This window comes from Cuculus canorus, chromosome 11, assembly GCF_017976375.1.
Source record: "Cuculus canorus isolate bCucCan1 chromosome 11, bCucCan1.pri, whole genome shotgun sequence".
Taxonomy (NCBI): domain Eukaryota; kingdom Metazoa; phylum Chordata; class Aves; order Cuculiformes; family Cuculidae; genus Cuculus; species Cuculus canorus.
Window position 1 is genome coordinate 22,091,222 of NC_071411.1, and position 21,602 is coordinate 22,112,823.

The 21,602-nt window shown below is 48.2% G+C and overlaps 1 protein-coding gene across 4 annotated transcripts in view; it reads right to left on the minus strand.

The window, feature by feature from the left end:
- The window catches only part of PHF2 (PHD finger protein 2), a 100,258-nt gene that overhangs the window by 44,810 nt on the left and 33,846 nt on the right, over positions 1-21,602 (minus strand). For all 4 annotated transcript variants that reach the window (XM_054076412.1, XM_054076410.1, XM_054076411.1 and 1 more), the window contains exon 2: positions 3,513-3,598. In XM_054076412.1, coding sequence (XP_053932387.1) covers positions 3,513-3,598 — 86 coding nt within the window. The remainder of the gene's footprint in view (positions 1-3,512; positions 3,599-21,602) is intronic.

Genomic DNA, 21,602 nt, shown 5'->3' on the forward strand with positions numbered 1-21,602 from the left:
GGTGTCATCTCCTGGATAGCTGCTGTAGTCCATTACACTACATCAAACAACTGGCATTTGGCTCATTTTTAGCCATTTTCTTTATGTTTCATCTCTACCACGAGGACCACAGCAAGGATTAAACCCCCATTAACACATGCAACAAATATTTGCTTTGCCCAGAAACATCACTTTGTCTTAAATGATTACAGATTCTTTTCCTGTAGAACTTTCTGATCCAAATTTGACTATTGGAAAGTAAAACCAGCTCCTGCAGAAAATCCTCCAGAGGGAAAAGGGAATGGCTTTTTATACAAACCGTATCTCAAAATCAATAATTCTGGACTTCAAAGGTATACATACAATAGTTCAATGTATTTACGACGCAGGGATATCTAGAAGCACCCTGTTAGTGCTCCACTGATTTATAATAAGGCCTGGAGAAGAGGAGCCTCCAGGGAGACCTCAGGGCAGCTTCTGGTACTGAAAGGGGCTCCAGAAAAGCTGGGGAGGGGCTCTTGATCAGGGAGTTCAGGAATTGGATGAGTGGAATGGTTTTCACCTAAAAGAGGGGAGATTGAGATGAGATCCAAGGGAGAAAAGTTTTGCTGTGAGGGTGGGGAGGCCCTGGCCCAGGTTGCCCAGAGCAGTGGTGGCTGCCCCATCCCTGGAGGGGTTCCAGGCCAGGTTGGATGGGGCTTGGAGCCCCTGATCCAGTGGGAGGTGTCCACTGGCAGGAAGCAGTGGGGGTGGAACTAGGTGGGCTTTGAGGTCCCTTCCAGCCCAAACTATACCATGACTCTATGAAAGATTGTATCTACTCAAAAGTAGTTTCAGCCTGACTTTGGTTTGCTTGCATTTATGTAACTTAATCGATTCCAAAGAATCTCTCCTGCTTTTCCCTGCTGCAAATGAGGCAGCGATCAAACTGAACACTTCAGATCATGTTATGAAAATGAGCCAAGCCTGCCTAAACAAAGCTCTCACATTTTATTTAAGCGATGTCAGAAAGCTCTGTGGGAATGGGTGCAATTTCTCCCAAAGAGGAGTCCCTACAAATGGCATTAAACCAAAATGGCTTCAAATGTCTGATGATGAGAAGTAATCTCCTGAAATCATAGCCACTAAGCCACACTGGTGAAGTGCAAAAATGTAAGAGGAGGAAAATGATTTTTAAATTTGACATCTGGAAAACACAGATTGCAGAATGTGTGCTCCAGAAATACACGTATATTTTTAAATCCAGACGAGTTGCGTAACAGACGATTGGTGTCTGTGTTTTCCCCCTAGCTAATCTTGCAATAATTAAATCCTCCCAGTGAACTACTGGCTCTGGAACAACACTTCCTCGGTTATTTCAGAGCTGATACTGCTAGATAGCAAGTTTAAACGTATATTGTAGTGGTTAATAAACAAATGAAAGTGCTCGCCTCACAGAAGTCCTGGCAGAGCCCGAGTGCCTTGTCGCAAGACGCCCTGCATACAAATGCCTGGCAGAATGAATGCATTAAGCAGAGCTGCTCCTGCCTTCATTTAATCGGTCCTTTAACTTCCTTGGCCTGTTGCGCTCCGCAAGGAGGGGCTACAGGATAATGGTCTCATTTTTCAACAGGATCCATGGCTTGGAGTTACTGGTGAAAATGGCCGAGCAGCCTGAGACCCTGCGATCTCCCCCTTCACCGAAGCCCAAGGTAAGGGCATCGACAACTAACGTTGCTCCTGAAATGGGGGCATTCAGCTAATTTGGCGATTGATCTTGCACGCTATCAAACTTTCTGCAACGCATTTCAAGGGAGCAAACAAAGTCACAGTGCTGTGCTGCAGACTGATGTAATGTCCTGTTCCCCTACCGCACCGATAACCTCCTACATCCCCAGGACTCCTAACACGCAGCAGCCCTTTCTGCCGTGCCGCATCATGCAGGCTGAGGGACAGACTGCCAAGTTGGAGTTTTATTTGGATAAAAAGAATTGGATTGCTAAAAACCTTCTTCAAGCATCAGAAGACCGTTGTTGATTCAACTCTCCTCGTCTTAACTGGAACATTAAACTTGTAATCTTCATATTGAACTGCTGTTTCTGGAATTCTATGATTATGCCCTGCAGTTTTTGTAGAATTGATATTTAATTCCTGATTATAGACTTGCTTCTGTCTGATACTTTTCCCCTTGCAGTGAGTAATAGGTGCCTTTCATCATGCATAATTTAAAGCAAAGTGAAAGAAATCAAAGCACCAAACACATGTTAGTGTTAGGCAAAACTAGAAATCCTCCGCTGCTGCTTCCGGGCTGGGTCAACAACAGCCTGGGAGCACCTGCAGTCACACCCCCATCTTCAACACAACCCATCTACTACCCAATTGTCCACTTGAAGATGCTCCGTGGTTGGTTGGTTGACCAATTTCCAGCGTGTTTGTCAGAAATCTTCCAACAAAACCTTAGAAAGGCTGAGTGTCCTAAATTGTTCTGTGTGGACAGATTGATTTGGTTAAGTCTTGAAGCACAAGCCTTCGAAGAGGCTTTCTGCCAGATTGCCTGGTTTGTGGGTGCCTTGCTTGGGCCAAAGTCGTTAGCAGCCCATCTGGGAGAAAGGAATCGCTGTGGATCAGTCAGGTCTCCAGTTTATTTGAATAAGTCAAAGTGGAAAAGTGATTCCAGTTCTCACTCTCAACTTGAATGTTTCAGACTCCTTTCCCTCTAGAAATGTTTTTTAACTTTTAAGACTGCAGAAATAATTGTTTGCTTTGAAAATTACTGAATTTTAACACAAGAGATATCAGTTTCCACGTTGCAAAGGAACACTGTGATTCCTTTGGCTCCTGGGAGATGACCTAAGTGCTCTTGCTCTGTGTGCGGCCCTAAGGTTGCAAAGCAGTGGGAACCACCACATCACTATTGCTCATTTACAATAAACGGCTTTCAAGTAAAGCATTTCATCTTCTACAGCGATTGGTTTCTTTTTTCGTCCCCCCCACTGTGTAATAGAAAGAATTTGTGAATTAATCTGACCAAAGCAAACCCATCCTATGGGTCTTTCCCAGACACAATTCCCACTGAGATCAACAGTCACTTTTACCCAGGAAAACTTTCTCCTGTGAAAGAACTGCAAGGATTGGTACCCCTGGTGCAGTTCTGGCTGCCACCGAAACCGCTATGGGTTTACATCCAGACCAAACATAGCGTGCTGTCCTTTACTCTTCTCACCCAAAGACACAAAACACCATATAGTCTCCAAAACTCACTCTATTAGAATTTGTTGCCCCTGTAGGGTTTTTCTAGCCCACAGTACTAAGCTGTCCAGGTAATGTGCCTCATGTCAGCTCATCCGCGCTGCCCGGGGCCTGGCATGGAGCTGCGGCCAAACCTCCACAATCCCATTCACGGTTTCCTTCCCCCCTGTTTTCACCTCATGGTTTGAACTTTTATGGCACAAGATATTTAGATGTGTCTTTTTTTAATGAAAAATAAAGGCTTCTTTTGAATGGATTACAGAATGCACTGTGTGTCTGCAGACCAGCCGGATGAGCATACTTACAAGTCGACTTGCCGTGGGTTTTCTCGCAATTTGGACAATGATAGATGTCAATATCTGGTGCCTCTTCTTCTTCAACACCCACACAACTGGAATAGATGAAGGCAAGCATTACATTAGCCTGAGTTCATCTCCAAACGCACAATTAATAATGAGAAAATCCAAAGCCCAACACACCGTGCATTTTCTCTGCAGCCCTGCTGGCTGCTAATAGCGATACCAAAGGAAATCTTGGGTGCTTTTTACACTGGTACAGACTGGATTTTTTGCAGCCTACATTCCCAATGTGATGCTAAAAGATGTGTCATTTAGAAGCCCACACCAGCTCGTTGTGGATCTCCAATAAAATGTGGCAGAGAGTCCCAAAGGATTTTATTTTCTCCAGGGAGACCATTTTTATATCTACACAGAGTTCTCCAAGCACACATAAACCTAATTAACAAAACATATCTTCTTTCCCAAGCATGTACAGACAGCTGCTAGGTACCAGAGTCATCTTGGCAAGCTATACCATATGCAAGACTTCTACAGGTTCCATCTATATCACAATATATGAGGATGAAGAGGAGAAGACGACGCATAGCTCACAGCACTTCTGGCTGCCAAGAAGATGGGTTGTACCATGGCAGCTGCTTGGAACACCCACCGAGCTGACTGTGGATGGCACAACACACGTAACAATAGAGCGCAGCCCGTGGGCACGCCGCGTGACTGCAATCCAACAGCAGAGCACAGCACTGGGGAAAAACAAAACCCAACTGCCCAGGAACGAAGCATCCGAGATAAGGAGTTGTTCTGCAGATGAAGTGCCAAGTAGCCAGCCAAATAATCCAACTCTGGAATGGCACCATTCCTTCTGACCGAGGGAAAAAAAACAGGATTCTGCTCCCATTTACTTGGTCTGAAGTGGCTCAGGCTGCAAGGCACATTTCCAGCACGGGAACAAAGCGTTTCAGCTGGGTGCTGTGAGATACAGCCTCATGCCATGGCCCCAGGAGAGCCCAACCAGGCAAGAGGATCCATGAGAGGTAACAAACGGAGCTTCACCTTAGCCACCTGCACAGACGAGGCCAGATGGCATCATGGTAAGAGTACTCCAGGAGTTTCCCTACTCCACAGCCTGACATGCCCTCACAATGCTCTTTGGTTAGCAGAGAACAGCAACGCGTCTCGCCTGCCAGAGAAAGGGTTTGGGCCGATGTCATGGCAATGTCATCTCTGCGGCAGTGGCAGTGATCAGCCTCCTTGCATCCCACTGGCCGCACAGAGCAGCAATTACTGCTGGACAAGGAATTCAGAGTTTTTATCTGCTGGTTCTGACCCAAAGGAAGCAGAGGAGAGGGTGCTTGTTCCTCTCCTGCAGGCAAGGCAAAAGAGGGTGTCAGTTCTGCCAAGCGACTAATAGGGCCTCTCACTCTGTTCAAGCTCTTTAGAACAACACTGCAGCATCTAAAATTACAAACAAAATAATGAGAGAAATTCAGGTGGGTTGGATAAACTGGCAATTACTAAACGTGATGGTCTAGATGCAGGAAGGTTCCAATCTCCTGGTAGCTGGCAGACAGGAAAGTGCATGGATAAAGGACGGACAACATACGACCGTGTATCATAGAATCACCAAATTTTTTGAGTTGGAAGCGACCTTATAGATCATCTAATTCCACCCCCTCTGCCATGGACAGGGACACCTCCCGCTGGATCAGGGGCTCCAAGCACCATCCAACACTTCCAGGGATGGGGCAGCCACCACTCCTCTGTCAACCTGGGCCAGGGCCTCCCCACCCTCACAGCAAAACATTTCTGCCTCATCTCAATCTCAACCTCTTTCAGCTGAAAACCATTCCCCCTCATCCTGTCCCTGCACTTCATGATCAAGAGCCCCTCTCCAGCTTTCCTGGAGCCCTTTTCAGTACTGGAAGCTGCTCTACGGACCCTGGCAAGATGTGTGCATGTATGTGCACGCACACGCTATATGTGAGCTCATACGCAAACACGTCCATGCCTGGGGCAGGGCAAGAGACTCAAAATATACCACAACCCTCTCTGTTTGCAAAGAATCACAGAATCACAGAACAGTTTGGGTCGGAAGTGACCTCAAAGCCCATCCAAGTCAAATCATGCCACTATGGGCAGGGACACCTCCCACTGGATCAGGCTGCTCAAAGGCCCATCCAACCTGGACTTGAACACCTCCAGGGATGGGGCAGCTGGGCTTCAAGGTGAGCTTGAAACCACTTTGGTTTCCAAGGCACACAATGATGTGTGCACCGCAATTACAAACCACAGATCTACTTGCTTTGAGAAAACATCATCAACAAACCCCACACTGAGCCTGCAGTCAAGCTGGGAAAAGCCAAACTAGCCAAGATATGGAAACACAACTTTTTCATAACCATAGTAAATATTTTGTCAAAGCAAGATTCTGCCAGAAACCTCAGTGGATATTTTCATCCTGTGCAGTCGTTGGTGCGTGTACAGGACTGAGCTCCTTCCAAAACAAGAGAGAGGGTGAGATAAGCTTTGCAACCCCTCGTTTTCTGAATTCAGCCTGTGAACGGGCTGGCAAACAGGACATTCATTCTGAATGGTGTGAAAGCAACTGCAGATTCGGCTGATGGTCTTTTTTTAACTAAGCATATACTTGAAGAAATACTATATTATTGGGTCTCCCTGGGCAGACAGCATGGAAAACACATAAGTCTGCAGACAGGAAAAATCATCACAACAACCCAGTCCTCAGAGTCAAGCATGCACAGGCAGCAAAATACCAGATTAAGCAGAAAATTTAAACAAACCCTGGCAGATTAGAGCAAGCACAAGAGAATGGGGAGGATTCCTCTACCCATAAAGCTGTGTCAGCTGCTTATGCCACTGGATTCAGCTTGTTAAGCTTAGTAAAGGTATGGATTAGGCTCTATGCTGGGGCTTGAAAAGTCTATATTTAGCTAAAGTAAGGAGATGAGACCCTCCGGCGCTGCATGGATTGCCATGGGAGGAGGTACAAGAAGGTACTGCACTGGGCAAAGGCTGTGGTATGGTGGGAGCTATTGTTCTGAGAGCAAGAAAAAACATTTAACTAGAACAAAACAGAGAAGTAAAAATAACTGACCTCAAACACCAACAGTCCCCTGAATGATGCAGTCAACTTTTCCAACGACAAAACAGCTTTTGAATGAGGTTTAGCCATTTACATAGGGAGAAGCTGCTGTCCTCATCGCATCTGTAACTGCGAGTACAAACTTGCCTAGTGATCACAGAATCATGGAGTGGTCTGAGTTGGAAAGGACCTCAGAGCCCATCCAGTCCCAGCCCCTACCATGGGCAGGGATACCTCCCACTGGATCAGGGGCTCTAAACCCCATCCAACCTGGCCTGGAACCTCTCCAGGGATGGGGCAGCCACCACTGCTCTGGACAACCTGGGCCAGGGCCTCCCCACCCTCACAGCAAATCATTTCTTCCCGAGATCTCATCTCAGTCTCACCCCTTTCATCTTAAAACTGCTCCCTCTCATCCCATTCCTGCACTCTTTGTACAGGAGGTGCTCCAGCCCTCAGATCATCTTTGTGGCCTCTTCTGGACTCAATCCAACAGCTCCATGTCCTTCCTGTGCTGAGGACTCCAGACCTGAACACAGAGCTTCACATGGGGTCTCACCAGAGCAGAGCAGAGGGGCAGAATCCCCTCCCTCACCTGCTGGTCCCACTGCTTTGGATGCAGCCCAGGACACAGTTGGTGATCACCCTACTGAAATGTCTCAGGTGATTTTTAACCAAAATATGAACCAGTTGTGCCCCTTTTCTCAGCACAAAGAGTCAGATACTTCCACCAGCAAAACTCTGTGGGTTTCCATGTCAATATATGCATTAAAAATTGAATTTCTATAGTTAAAAACAGAAAGACAGAGACAACCCTGCAAGGACACTCCTGCCTGGAGGAGAATGAGGATTTCCAGTCCTGCAAGGACATTCCTGACAGAAGGAGAATGAGGATTTCTTGCCAAATGTATTTGGTTTAAGTGGCAAAGTGTTGGTAGCTGGGGGTCCACCAGCTCCACAGGGATCAGCAGGTCACCAGGGCATTTGCACCTGCAAATGAAAACCAGGAGCCGTCCAGCTTTGGCGGACGTCAGTGCCCGGTCCTGAAGCAGTTCCCCACCTCATTTATAAATGTCATTTTTCACAGAGTGCTTAATTAACAATAGAATAGAATCAAAGTCTCTCTCCAGCTGAAGAAAACCAAGTCATCTCTAGCAGCTGAACAGTACTGTTCTTCCCCTGAACCCCCAAAATCGAGCACAGATGGTGCTTTGTGTTCTGCATCTATTTTTTTCCATGAGAATACTCCACTTTGGCTCCTCCAGTTTCTTTTTTCAGTGGGTTTGCCTGAGAGAAACACAAACATGAAACAGACTTGGGCCAAACGTTTGACCCCCTACAATGATCAAAACAGTTTGGACTCAGCCAGGCTTGGGAGCCGTCTCCAGCAACAGCCCCTGCCACAGCCGGCATCTGCCAGGACCAGCCCTGGATGCGCTACCATTGACAGGGAAAAACTGAAAAAAGCTCTCAAGAACACTTTGTGTGACTGTTCTGATCCACTGATGAGATAAAAACAGACGGAAGAGGTCCGGTGGAGGGGCTGCAAGGCAGTTGGTAAGGTAGAGCTTGGAAAAAGATGGACAGAATATATGGGAAAAGTGACAGGAGCAGAGCTGGAAGCAGCTTTTGGAGCAACAGCAGGAGCAGATTTCATGGACTCACAGAATCATGGAATGATTTGGGTTGGAAGGGACCTCAAAGCCCATCCAGTCCCAGCCCCTGCCATGGGCAGAGACACCTCCCACTGGATCAGGGGCTCCAAGCCCCATCCAACCTGGCCCTGAACCCCTCCAGGGATGGGGCAGCCACCACTGCTCTGGGCAACCTGGGCCAGGGCCTCCCCACCCTCACAGCAAAACATTTCTTCCAAAGATCTCATCTCAATTTCCCTCTTCCAGCTGAAAACCATTCCCCCTCGTCCTATTCCTGCCCCCCTGATCAAGAGCCCCTCCCCAGCTTTTCTGGAGCCCCTTTCAGCACTGGAAGCTGCTCTAAGTTCTCCCCAGAGCCTTCTCTTCTCCAGGCTGAACAATCCCAACTCTCTCAGCCTGTCCTCATACGGGACGTGCTCCAGCCCTTGGATCATCTCCATGATGAAGCATGCAAAGGTACAAAGAGCGTGTCCTTCAGTGAAGCATTTAGGGATGTCCCTCTCTCCAGCTGCTGCTTTTCAACTGTGACAATTAAGCCATTTGGCAGGACCACACACTTCCTCTTGGAGAAACTACCAGGTTTTCAAAATAAATTATAAGGAGAAAACTTTTACTTTGTGAAAAATAAGGAAGCAAGGAAGGAAAACTCCCCCCAGATGTCCTGCAGAGCCTCACGCTTGCTGACCGTGAGGGCTGCAGCTGTAATGTGCCAGCTGGGAACCACGGATGAAGCCAGTGCGGAGGATGCAGGAGCACCAGCCTCACGTGGCAGCGAGCAGGCACCGCTCACCTGTGCTGCTCACCTGCAGAAACCTTGTCCCACCTTGCTGCACACATGCATCCAGGAATATCTTGTCAGAATGATTTAAAACAGCTTAAAGGTTAATTTTTAAACGGTGAAGAACTGTTATGAAAAGCAACTGAGGGACCTGGGGCTGCTTATCCTGGAGAAGACACTGAGGGGAGACCTCATCGCTCTCTGCAGATCCCTGAGAAGAGGTTCTGATGAGGTGAGCGTTGGTCTCTTCTCCCAAGGAACAAGGGATAGGATGAGAGGAAATGGCCCCAAGTTGCAGCACTGGAGGTTTAAATTGGATATTAGGAAACATTTCTTTGTGTGGTGAATCCCTGGCAGAGGCTGCCCAGGGCAGTGGTGGAATCTCCTTCCCTGGAGAGGTTTGAACAATTTGTGGATGTGACACCTGGGGACATGGTTTAGCAGGCACGGTGGACTGGGTGATCTTTGGTGGTCCTTCCCAACCTTAAGGAGTCCATGATTCTATGTTATAAGGTATTTAACTCAGGTTGAGGCAGTGTAAAACTAATTTGGCAATGTGATAAAAGTGAAACATTGTGACTGACGAAGGTGAATTTTACCAAACTGTTATAGGAAAATAACCATAATAATGAAAAGCAAAACCTTTGATACTGCATCTGTTTCAGTTCATGTGTCACATGTTTTACAGAGGCTTAAATCAGAATTAGCACAAAGAGAAGCATTTGCAGTCAGAGACTACAAATTACATTATCATTAGAAACTCTGCTCTTCGACACTTAAAAATGAAATTACTTCTGTCTTCACAACAAAGATATGTTCAAATTTCAGCATTCAGCCAAAGTTAAGAGCAATTTTCAGCTGAAAGAAGGGAGATCGAGATGAGATCTTAGAAAGAAATGTTTCCCATGAGGGTGGGGAGGCCCTGGCCCAGGTTGCCCAGAGCAGTGGTGGCTGCCCCATCCCTGGAGGTGTTCAAGGCCAGGTTGGATGGGGCTTGGAGCAACCTGATCCAGTGGGAGGTGTCCCTGCCTATGGCAGGGGGTGGAACTGGATGGGCTTTGAGGTCTCTTCCAACTCAAACCATTACATGGTTCTATGACTTTGATGCTGGGCCAATGTTAAGCAACAGAAGTTTCCTGTGCCCACCTCACAGCATCTATAAACGCAACAGCCAACAGTCGGAGCAAGAGATGTTAAGAAAAGGCAAAAAAGGACAGAAAGAAGCTATCAAAGAGCACTGAAATGAGCTGTTCCTTGAATTTGGATCTGGTGCTGCTTTTCTGGTGGCTGTTACGGAGTGAACTCTGACCAATGCTCTTCCATGTACGCTCTCTAGTGTCTAAGGAGAAAACAGAAAGGCCTTTTCCTAAGCAGAAGGATTTGTCTCATATAATCAGCCACATATTTTCACAACACATACAGGAATTTCTGAGATCTCAAGCCTGCTGTCAGATATGGTTAAAGCTAAACAGCTAGTTCAGAAGTCATTTTGGAGAACAGAAAAAAAACATGTTGGCCACTTCAGGAGACCAAACAGCACATAACAGCAACAGAAAACCCATGTGTGCTGGCTTGGGCACACATGCAAGCGTCCAGCACATGGTACTTGTTGAACTAGGGCCTAAGTGAGAGATAATTCTAGCTATGTGGGCAGCTAGGACCTCACATCACTTCATATGTGCTCCCCCCCATGGTGCATTAGAAACATAAATTTAGAGGGAACGACCTCCTTTCAACACCAAACCGTATCTGTGCAGTGCCCTTGAGGAGCACAGTAGCTTCAGCAACATGCAAAGGTAATGGAAACACCTGCACCATCCGCCAGGTTGTTAGGGCTCTCTTAAATCTCAACTAAATCACGCAAATTCTTTGACTCAATTTCTCCAACCTCTAAAGCAGTAAGCTGGGAGAAGAGCCCAGCACCCACCTCACCACAACCTCCTTTGCAGCAGCTGCAGAGAGCGATGAGGTCTCCCTTCAGCCTCCTCTTCTCCAGGCTAAACAGCCCCAGGTCCCTCGGCTGCTCCCACAACCCCTGGGCTCCTGACCCTGCCCCAGCTCCATTCGCCTTTTCCAGATGCATTCCAGCCCCCCAAGGTCTTTTTTGGAGTGAGGGACCCAAAACTGAAATCAGGATTCAAGGTGCAGCCACACCAGTGCTGAGCCCAGGGGTCGATCCCTTCCCTGCTCCTGCTGGCCACCCCACGGCTGATCAACCCAGGATTCTGTTGGCCTTCTTGGCCACCTGGGCCACTGCTGGCTCATGTTCAGACTCTGTCGACCAGCACTCCCTGGGCCTTTTCCCCAGGGCAGCTTTCCAGCCACTCTTCCCCAAGCTTTGGAGGTGTTGTGACCAAAGTGCAGGACCCGGCACTGGGGCCTTCTTGAACCTCATACAACTGGCTTCGGCCATCAATCCATCACGTCCAGGTCCCTCTGCAGAGCCTTCCTGCCCTCATGCAGATCAACATCGTCAACCAATTTGGTGTCATCTGCAAACTGACTGAGGGAGCACTCGATCCCCTCACCCCGGTCACGGATAAAGATATTGAACAAGACTGGCCCCAACACAGAGACCTGGGACACCACTGGTGCCAGGTTGCCAGAAGGATTTAGCTCCATTAACCACAACCCTCTGATCTCACCCATCCAGCCACTTTTCACCCAGTGAAGAAAATACCCAAGGCACAAGCAGCCAGCTTCTCCAGGAGAATGCTGTGGCAGACAGTGTCAGATCTCCACACAACTGCCATTAGGCTACAAACAAGTTCCTACAGCGCATACCAGCAATACTGTGCTAACACAGGAGTTGTATTCATAGAAACATACAATCATAGAATGGTTTCAGCTGGAAGCGACCTTAAAGATTGTCTAATTCCACCCCCTGCCATGGGCAGGGACACCTCCTACTGGATCAGGTTGCTCAAGGCCCCATTCAGCCTAGTCTTGAACAACTCCAGAGATGGGGCAGCCACCACTGCTCTGGGCAACCTGGGCCAGGGCTTCCCTACTCTCATTGTGAAGAATTTCCTCCCCTTCCAATTTAATGCCACTGCCCTTCATCCTGTCACTCCATGCCCTTGTAAAAGATCCCTCCCCAGCTTTCCTGGAGCCCCCTTCAAATACTGGAAGGTCACTATAAGGTCTCCCCACAACCTTCTCTTCTCCAGGCTGAATAATCCCAACTCTCTCAGCCTGTCCTCATATGGGAGGTGCTCCAGCTCCTCAAGACACCACCGCATTTCGGAACAGCCGTCGTGCCCAAAAGCCACAAAATCATTCAAGTACTCAGTGGATGGAGGCACAACATTAAAAAAGTTCTATTCCAGCCAAGAGGTACGATGCAGTCAGTCCCGCAGCCTCCTCCCGGCTGTGTGCTGTGATCTGGTGTAGGGGGTAAGGCTGTGCAATACACTCCAGCCCTTCAGATCAGGATGGCATGGGGGGCACCAACCCCCTAGGTGTCCAGAAAGGATGCGAGGCCATCACCAGCACCCCAGAGGAGCTTGAACCAGCCGTTCCCGAGAGCCAGGTCCAAGCTCTGATGAGGAAAATAGCATGAGCAGGAACACTGCTGAAATTCCTGAAGGTGTTCAAGGTCAAGGTGGATGGAGCTTTGAGATTCCTTCCAACACAAACCATTCCATGACTCTGTGATTCTGCATGTGATGCTCTCTTTACTAAGTACACTTCTCCTTTGAAAAGCCTGCTCCACCACATCTTCCAGCACCCAGAGACAGGGCATGGTGTCTTTGGGGCAGAGGCTGGTTATAAATAAGGTATCTCCATTTATACCTTATTTATTATTTGGGAATTCTTCGGAATACCGGGCGTTGTCCACTCTTTCATGCTTGCAGTTGTAGTGGAAGTCAATCGCTTGCTGATAAAGCAGTTGCCTTTCTCTTTTAAAAAGAGGAACGGAGTCTGGTTGAGAAATGCAAACAGGATTGAATCACAGCAGGGAGCTGATCTCTCCACTCGTTCACCCCTGCACTCCAGCCAGTTGTGCGAGTTTTGCTGTCCTGGATAAACTTTGCACTTTGTGTGACTGAAACACATTTGGCCGTTTCTTCCCCCCTTGTTTGCCCTTGCGGCACGCAGCAGAGCTCGAGCCCTCTGGGAGAACGCAGGAACCACTTGACCTCTGTAAAACTATTTGTAAAAGTGAGTGAAATCAGGACCCCCCTGAAACACAAAAGTTGCGGCCAGCTAAGCCAGCTGTGGAATATTATTTTAATCGCAAATGGCTAAGGGACTTCAGGGATGATAACGGCTAGTGCAGGTACCGAGCACCTCTCTGATTAAGAGACAATAATCCCCCGTTTCTGGTGAGAATAACCTATCTCTGCAGTACCCAAGTGTACATCAAAGAACCATAAAACCACAGAACGGTGTGGTTGAAAGGGACCTCAAAGCCCATTCAGTTCCAACCCCCTGCCATGGGCACAGACACCTCCCACTGGATCGGGGGCTCCAATCCCCATCCAACCTGGACTTGGACACCTCCAGGGATGGGGCAGACACCACTCCTCTGGGCAGCCCAGCCCAGGGCCTCCCCATTCTCACAGCAAAACATTTCTCCCTAAGATCTCATCTCAATCTCCTCTCTTTTCAGCTCAAAGCCATCCCCCCTCATTCTGTCCCTTCCTGATCAAGAGTCCCTCCCCAGCTTTTCTGGAGCCCCTTTCAATGCTGGCAGCTGCTCTAAGGTCTCCCCACAGCCTTCTCTTCTCCAGGCTGAACAACCCCAATAGCCTGTCTTCACACAGGAGGTGCTCCAGCTCTCAGATCATCTCCGTGACCTGCCCTGGACTCACTCCAACAGCTCCATGTCCTTCCTGTGCTGAGGACTCCAGAACTGAACGCAGGGCTCCAAGTGGGGTCTCACCAGAGCAGAGCAGAGAGGCAGAACCCCTTCCCTCACCTGCTGGTCCCACTGCTTTGGGTGCAGCCCAGGACACGGTTGATTTCTGGGCTGTGAGCATCCATTGCCAGCTTATGTTGAGCTTCTCATCCCCCAGTACCTCAAGTCCTTTTCCTCAGGGCTGATCCCTATCCATTCTTCATCCGCCTGTGTTTGTCCTCGGGACTGCCCTGTCTTAGGTGTAGGACCTTGCCCTTGGCCTTGTTGAACCTCATGAGGTTTGCTCAGTCCCACCTCTCCAGGCTGTCCAGGTTCCTGTGGTCCTCCTGTATGTTTATCACAGAGCCATATCTGCAAAGATCTCAGCAGAAATCTCAAACCCTAACGATGTGAAATGATCAGCTGCTCAGGCTGGGTTCGCTGCTCTTGCTGCAAGTGGCAGCCCACACTGAGCTGCCCGGAGAGCCAAAATTCCCATGCAGGGTTTTAAAAAGATGGACAGAACATTCTGTAGAAGGTGCACCCCTAGTTGCAAGGAGAGCTAAAACCAAAGCCAGCGTAGAAACAAAATGCAGACAGTGAGAACTTCCATTACATTCAGAGAATTACAGATTTATGTAATCAACGATACCCACATTGTTCGAGCCTGAGTCATAAAATAAGTTTAAAAACAGCAGAAGCAAACTGGATTTAGCAACAGAGACTATTATTACAGGATGTATTTCCCTAAGGTAGAATAGTTTTGTCTCTATTACCCTGAACGCTATTAATGATAAGCCGTCCTCAGCTGCTGTTTGTGGGAGCAGGTTAGTTGTGGAGAAAGGCATCCTGCTTTTGGAAGAGGTTCTATCTGACCCACTCGCTGAAGCACACAGCGATTCCACAATCTCAACACCTCACAAAGGAAACAAAAATTCAGGTTGCCTTGCAGAGTGGCTGTTTTACATGGTTGCCCTGCTGTTACTCAGCTGCAAATGCTGAAGAACTCCACTGTTTCAGGTGCAAAAGGGATAGGATAAGAGGAAAGGGCCTCAAGTTGTGCCAGGGAAGGTTTAGATTGGATATTAGGAAACATTTCTCTCCTGACCCAGTGGTGAAGCCCTGGCAGAGGCTGCCCAGGGCAGTGGGGGAGTCTCCACCCCGGAGGGGTTCGAACAATGTGTGGCTGTGGCACTTGGGGGCATGGTTTAGTCGGCACGGTCGAGTTGGGCTGGTGGTTGGACTGGATGAGCTTTGAGGTCTTTTCCAACCTTAACAATTTCAGAATTTCTTTATTCTATAAAATCTATTTTCAGCCTCTGCCTACAGTTAAAACACCACAGGGAAGACTCTTATAAGTTGATGGTTGGAAGATGAGTCCTTAAAATTCACTGCACCCTACATCGCTACTTTACCTTGGGATGGAATGTATTAGAAGACAAACTGTAATTTCTCACCCTGAAAGAGGCAGTAAAAAAATGTTACGGAGGGAAAAAAAGGTGGAAATTTTTTTTTGTCTTGAAGCAACAAGTTGAATGAAGCTGAAGAACACAGGGTAATTCTAAAAGCACTCCTGAAGCCATTTGGCACCCCAGCTCTGATTTTCATTAGTGGGATTTGCTTTCAGAAGCCTCTGAGCTATATGTTCATCACCACATAATACTACTACTAACACATAATAATACTTGTGAGACACTACCTGGAGTCGTGTGTCCAGTTCTGGAATCCCCAACGTAAGAGAGATATGGAACTATTAGAATGGGTCCAGAGGAGGCCACAAAGATGATCTGAGGGCTGGAGAACTTCTGCTATGAGGACAGGTTAAGAGAGTTCAGGTTGTTCAGCCTGGAAAAGGGAAGGCCTTAGAGAGGAGACCTCAGAGCAGTTTCCAGTGCTGAAAGGGGCTCCAGGAAGGGAGTTTTTAGAAAAAGTCTCAGTCTGGAGTGATAGAACGAGAGGGAATGGCTTTAAACTGGAAGGGGGAAGATTTAGATGAGACATTAGGAAGAAATTCTTCACTACAAGGGTGGTGAGGCCCTGGCCCTGGTAGCCCAGAGCAGTGGTGGCTGCCCCTGCCCATGGCAGCGGGTGGAACTGGATGGGCTTCGAGGTCCCTTCAAAATCAAACCATTCTATGATTCTATGATAATTGAATGAACTACATGAAGCATTTGATGCTTCCTCAACCGCCATTCCCTGTATTGTGGAGGGACAGTGCTTTCCATTCCCCCATCCATTGGCTCTCCATCCTTCGGCCTCAGTCCTGATCTCTTTCAGGCTCCACATAGCAAAGTTCCTTACCACGCAGCACAGGATTGGCTGCATTTTTCTCTCCTTCAATTGTGCAGTTGTATTTCAGCTATAAACCAGATTCCGGATGCCATTCTAGTCTTTCTGCACTACTGTTGGGGCACAGAGGACCAAAAAATCACCCTAATTGCTCAGGCGAGAATTCCTCCAGCACAGGGGAATGCCTGGATGCCACAGAACCAGCCTGAATTCCTCGGTTTCATGTCATAAAATCATAGAATGAATCATGAAATAGTTTGAGTTGGAAGGGACCTCAAAGCCCACCCAATTCCACCTCCCTGCCATGGGCAGGGACAATTCCCACTGGATCAGGTTGCTCAAAGCCCCATACAACCTGGCCTGGAACACTTTTCAGTTATGGGGCAGCCACAACCTCCCTGGGGAACTTGGGCCAGGGCCTCACCACCCTCACAGGAACAGAATCAGGGAACAGAAGTACTCAACAACCCCTCAAACATAAGACTGATTCACTTTTCTCTTTTTAAAACCACAGAGTTCTCCCAGTTGGAGCAATTCAGAGAACAATGATCTTCACTTATTTAACATATAGGAAGAGGACCATAGCCCCAGTGAGTCGCTACAAAAACATCTCTTTATCTCTTTTAATATCATGTTTAGCTAATGTAATTGCTTAAAAGTGGTTTCCCAGTCTTTGCTGGTCTGTGGAGTCCTATATTTTTTCCTGACATCTTCCACAGAGCAAATTTAAGCCTACTGACATCAGGCTTATTTTTCTTCAATCAGAAGTCTGTTAAGAACAGACAATGATTTCAAGAGGTTCCTGGGACATGCAAAACTGGAATACTCTTTTCTGACATCTAGAAAAACTCAAAAAGATATGAAACAGCTTAGGGTTTGAGCAGCCAATCTTATAAGCAAACAGGAGGAACTCAAAAGCTGTATTAATTTAGAAGCGCCATCAGTGATTACAACCAACCCAGCATGTTCGTTAAGGAACAAACAGAGTTCAACAGAGACACCAATGTGTGAACCCAAGAGTGCCAATACTCCCTTGACCTCCATCCCTAAAGGTGTTCAAAGCCAGGTTGGATGGGGCTTGGAGCACCCCAACCCAGTGGGAGGTGTCCCTGACTATGGTGCGGCGTTGGAACTGGATAGGCTTTGAGGTCCCTTCCAACCCAAAACATTCTACGATTCTGTGATTCTACGACAACTCAACGTGGATGTTCCCAGCACTACTAACAGGACCCAGTGAACACTGAAGAATTAAATTACTTGTACAAATTACTTCTATTACCAACAATCTGTCCCATCGACTCAACAACAACTTGATGGTTGCTAGTACTACAACTTGATCAGGGAATACTTTTTTCTCCCTTAACAAACTCTCCGGATTCGAAGTTAATAACATTGCTCTACTAGTTTTACTGCAAAGCATTTCACTGGTTTGCCCAAGACTGTTTCTTTATTGCAGCAGCTGTCTGGGATTTGAGTACAAGTCAACATGCAGTCCACACCTTCCTTCTGGCCTTGCTATTTCTCCATTGCGTGCCAAATTCCTCCTTCTTCCAAAAGCTGGCCAACATCCCTGTTTCTCACCCAGTCATCAAGGAAGCCTCCACAAAGAGCTGCAAGTGTACTTTACAAACATCAACTTGCACAAGAATTCAGTTGTCCTGGTTCTGCCCACAGCCCCCTCTGTACCTCAGAACCACAAATCCGCACGCAAGGTGTTCAGTGTCAGAGAACCTCCTGGAAAAAGTAGATTCTAGGTTTATGTTTGAGATGATCCCCAGGAGAAAGCATTTTTAACTTGTAAACTAGAGATTGTGCACAGGCTGAGTCTAAGTCATAGCACCTAGGAGTTATATTGGTGCCACGGATATACACACACAAACAGACTTCCTGACCTGCAGAACACCCACATGCTCCAGTCAGCAGGGGAAGTTACCTCGAGGTCTTCCTGACCTCCCCTGTAGACAATGGATACCAAAACAAGAGCTCCAACTACTGCTTCTCTGCAGAGGCTGGAATCAAACAACTCTCTCAGGTCTCCTCACAGGACACCACACAGTTTGTCCACATGCTGGAACAACACAGCTCCGTTCCCACACGCCTCGTATCACAGAATCATGGAATGGTTTGGGTTCGAAGGGACCTCAAAGTCCATCCAGTTCCATCCCCTGCCACGGGCAGGGACACCTCCCATGGGATCAGGTTGCTCCAAAAGCCCCATCCAACCTGGCCCTGAACCCCTCCAGGGATGGGGCAGCCACCACTGCTCTGGGCAACCTGGGCCAGGGCCTCCCCACCCTCACAGCAAAACATTTCTTCCTAAGATTTCATCTCAATCTCTCCTCTTCCAGCTTCAAACCCTTCCCCCTCATCCTCTCCCTGCCCTCCCTGATCCAGAGCCCCTCCCCAGCTTTCCTGGAGCCCTTTTCAGTTCTGGAAGCTGCTCTAAGATCTCCCTGCAGCCTTCTCTTCTCCAGGCTGAACAACCCCAACTCCCTCAGCCTGTTCTCATACAGAAGGTGTTCCAGCCCTTGGAACATCTCTGTGGCCTCCTCAGGACCTGCTCTAACAGCCCCATGTCCTTCCTGCACTGAGAGCTCCAGAACTGAACACAGGACCTCAGGTGAGGTCTCACCAGAGCGGAGCAGACGGGCAGAATCCCCTCCCTCGCCTGCTGGCTCGTCCCACTGCTTTGGATGTGGCCTAGGACGTATTTGGATATAACAGTTGGATATATACGGTTGGATGTAATCTCCCTCACATGGTTTTTTCACACCATGAAAGCTCTGCATCCAGAGGCAAGCTCTGCCCCAACATCCAGGCTCCTGGGGAAGTGGAGCTGCCAGATGCTTGTCACTGCAGCGTGAAGCACGAGTGGAGGAAGGAGGGAAACCACGGCCTGCCTATCTCCAGTAAAACTGCACCTGGACCTTCTGCAGCTGCGCCACTTGTGGAACTCAAGCCGTGCTCCGCCCCACCGCTTTGGCAGCACTGCCCAGCGAGCTGTAATGAGCACAGCTAGCCTCATGCACTCTCAGATCTCAAATTCTATTCCCTCCAGGAGCAAGGACAGCTGCAAGCAGTGGCCAAACAACCTCCTGAAAGCAAGTACATTTTGCTTAAACCAACCCTCCCTCCAAACTGACTGCACGCCTATCCTTCTGCTAATGGTTCCTACCCTAGGGTAGTCTCCAAGATGCTTTCTCCCTGTGTGACTTGAAAGCCACCATCACTCTGCTCTTAAAAAGGTGATTCAACAGACTGAAAGTTCTTTTGATCTCAAAGTCCCCAGCTGGCAAAACATGGCCTGAGAGAAGAGGAGGATCCTTTGAGCAAATAGCTTGCCTCTTATTTTTCAAGGGTGCATTGGTGTGTGCCTGGATGTCTCGGTTTGCTCTTCCACAGCCTCTCTAAAGCTGAATTAGAATCATGGAATCACAGAATCATGGAATGGTTTGGATCAGAAGGGACCTCAAAACCCATCCAGTTCCAAACACCCCCCCCTCCCTCCGCCATGGGCAGGGACATCTCCCATTGGATCAGGTTGCTCAAAGCCCCATCCAACCTGGCCTTGAACACCTCTAGGAAAGGGGAGATTTCTAGATTTCCAAAGGCTAACCCATTGCCCTACTCACAGAACCCAAGAACCCCTCTATTTCATCTGGAAAATAACATTTTTTTTAGAATAGATGTTCATTAAAATCCAGGCAGCAACACAAAGACTGTGGATGCCCTTCCAGAGAACTAACCTTTCGGCACTGGTGAGACCGCACCTCGAATACTGTGTTCAGTTCTGGACCCCTCACCACAAGAAGGATGTTGAGGCTCTGGAGCGTGTCCAGAGAAGAGCAACAAAGCTGGTGAGGGGGCTGGAAAACAAGTCTTATGAGGAGTGGCTGAGAGAGCTGGGGTTGTTTAGCCTGGAGAAGAGGAGGCTGAGGGGAGACCTTATTACTCTCTACAACTACCTGAAAGGAGGTTGTGGAGAGGAGGGAGCTGGGCTCTTCTCCCAAGTGACAGAGGACAGGACAAGGGGGAATGGCCTGAAGCTCCGTCAGGGGAAGTTCAGGTTGGATATCAGAAAAAAATTCTTCACAGTAAGAGTCATCGGGTACTGGAACAGCTGCCCAGGGAGGTGGTCGAGTCGCCTTCCCTGGAGGTGTTTAAGGAACGGGTGGATGAAGTGCTGAGGGACATGGTTTAGGGAGTGTTAGGAATGGTTGGACTCAATGATCCAATGGGTCCTTTCCAACCTTGTGATTCTGTGATTCTGTGATTTATAGTGAGCAGCATGAAGAGCCATCGATAGAAAGTAAAGCTGTCTCTGTGCTCATTTCAGCATGCTACAGGTCACTAATTATTGCTTTGATATTCAAAGTAATCCCTTAAAAAAGGCAAGAAACTTCCCGAGGAGAAGGTGGTGGTCTTTGCTTTGCTGTGCATGCCAATAAATCATTTCGCTCCGCAGCCTGTGCTCACTCAGCTTGGGTTCAGGTGACTTATTCAGTGCAGCTGGCTTTGATATTAGTGCCATGGAGATGATCCAAGGGCTGGGGCACCTTTCCTCTGAGGACAGGCTGAGAGAGCTGAGGTTGTTCAGCATGCAGAAGGCTCCAGAAAGACCTTAGAGCAGCTTCCAGTACTGAAAGGGGCTCCAGGAAAGCTGGGAAGAGGAGGGCAGGGAGGGCAGGGATAGAACGAGGGGGAACTATCGCAGTACTAAAGAATATGGAACAGGAGGTCAGGGACAAACAACTGATTAATGCCTGGCTCCGAGCCTGGTGTGAGGAGAGAGGCTTTGGATTCTTTGATCATGGGGTGACCCACCCCCCCCCAGGTTTTCTTACTAGTGATGGGTCATGCTTGTCTCCAAGGGGGACTAAAGATATCTCTAAAAATCTAGTTAGGCTTTTAAATAGAGCTTTAAACTAGATGTGAAGGGGGAAGGGGAGGAGACCAGGCTAGTTGGGAATGAGCCTGGAAGTGGGAAACCGGCGGCTGAGAAATGGTGTACTGGAGAGGACCACCAGTGCACCACCACAGGGCGAGTGAGGGCGAGTACAAGTGGGGACAGTAAGGATGAAACTGGGTCTGTGGAATTAGTTATTCCAAGGACCAGTCAATCGAGAATAAACTCTCTTCCCTTTACGAGGGCTGAAGGTTCATCAGCCCAGCTGAAGTGCATTTACACCAATGCACGCAGCATGGGCAATAAGAAGGATGAGCTGGAAGCTGTTGTAGGGCAAGGTGACTATGATGTCATTGCCATCACAGAAACGTGGTGGGATGACTCACATAACTGGAGTACAGCTATGCTGGGATATAAACTCTTCAGGCGGGACAGGAAGGGTAGGAAAGGAGGCGGGGTAGCACTCTATGTTAAAGAGTGTTTTGATACTCTTGAATTGGATTACGGTGAGGATGGGACCTATGG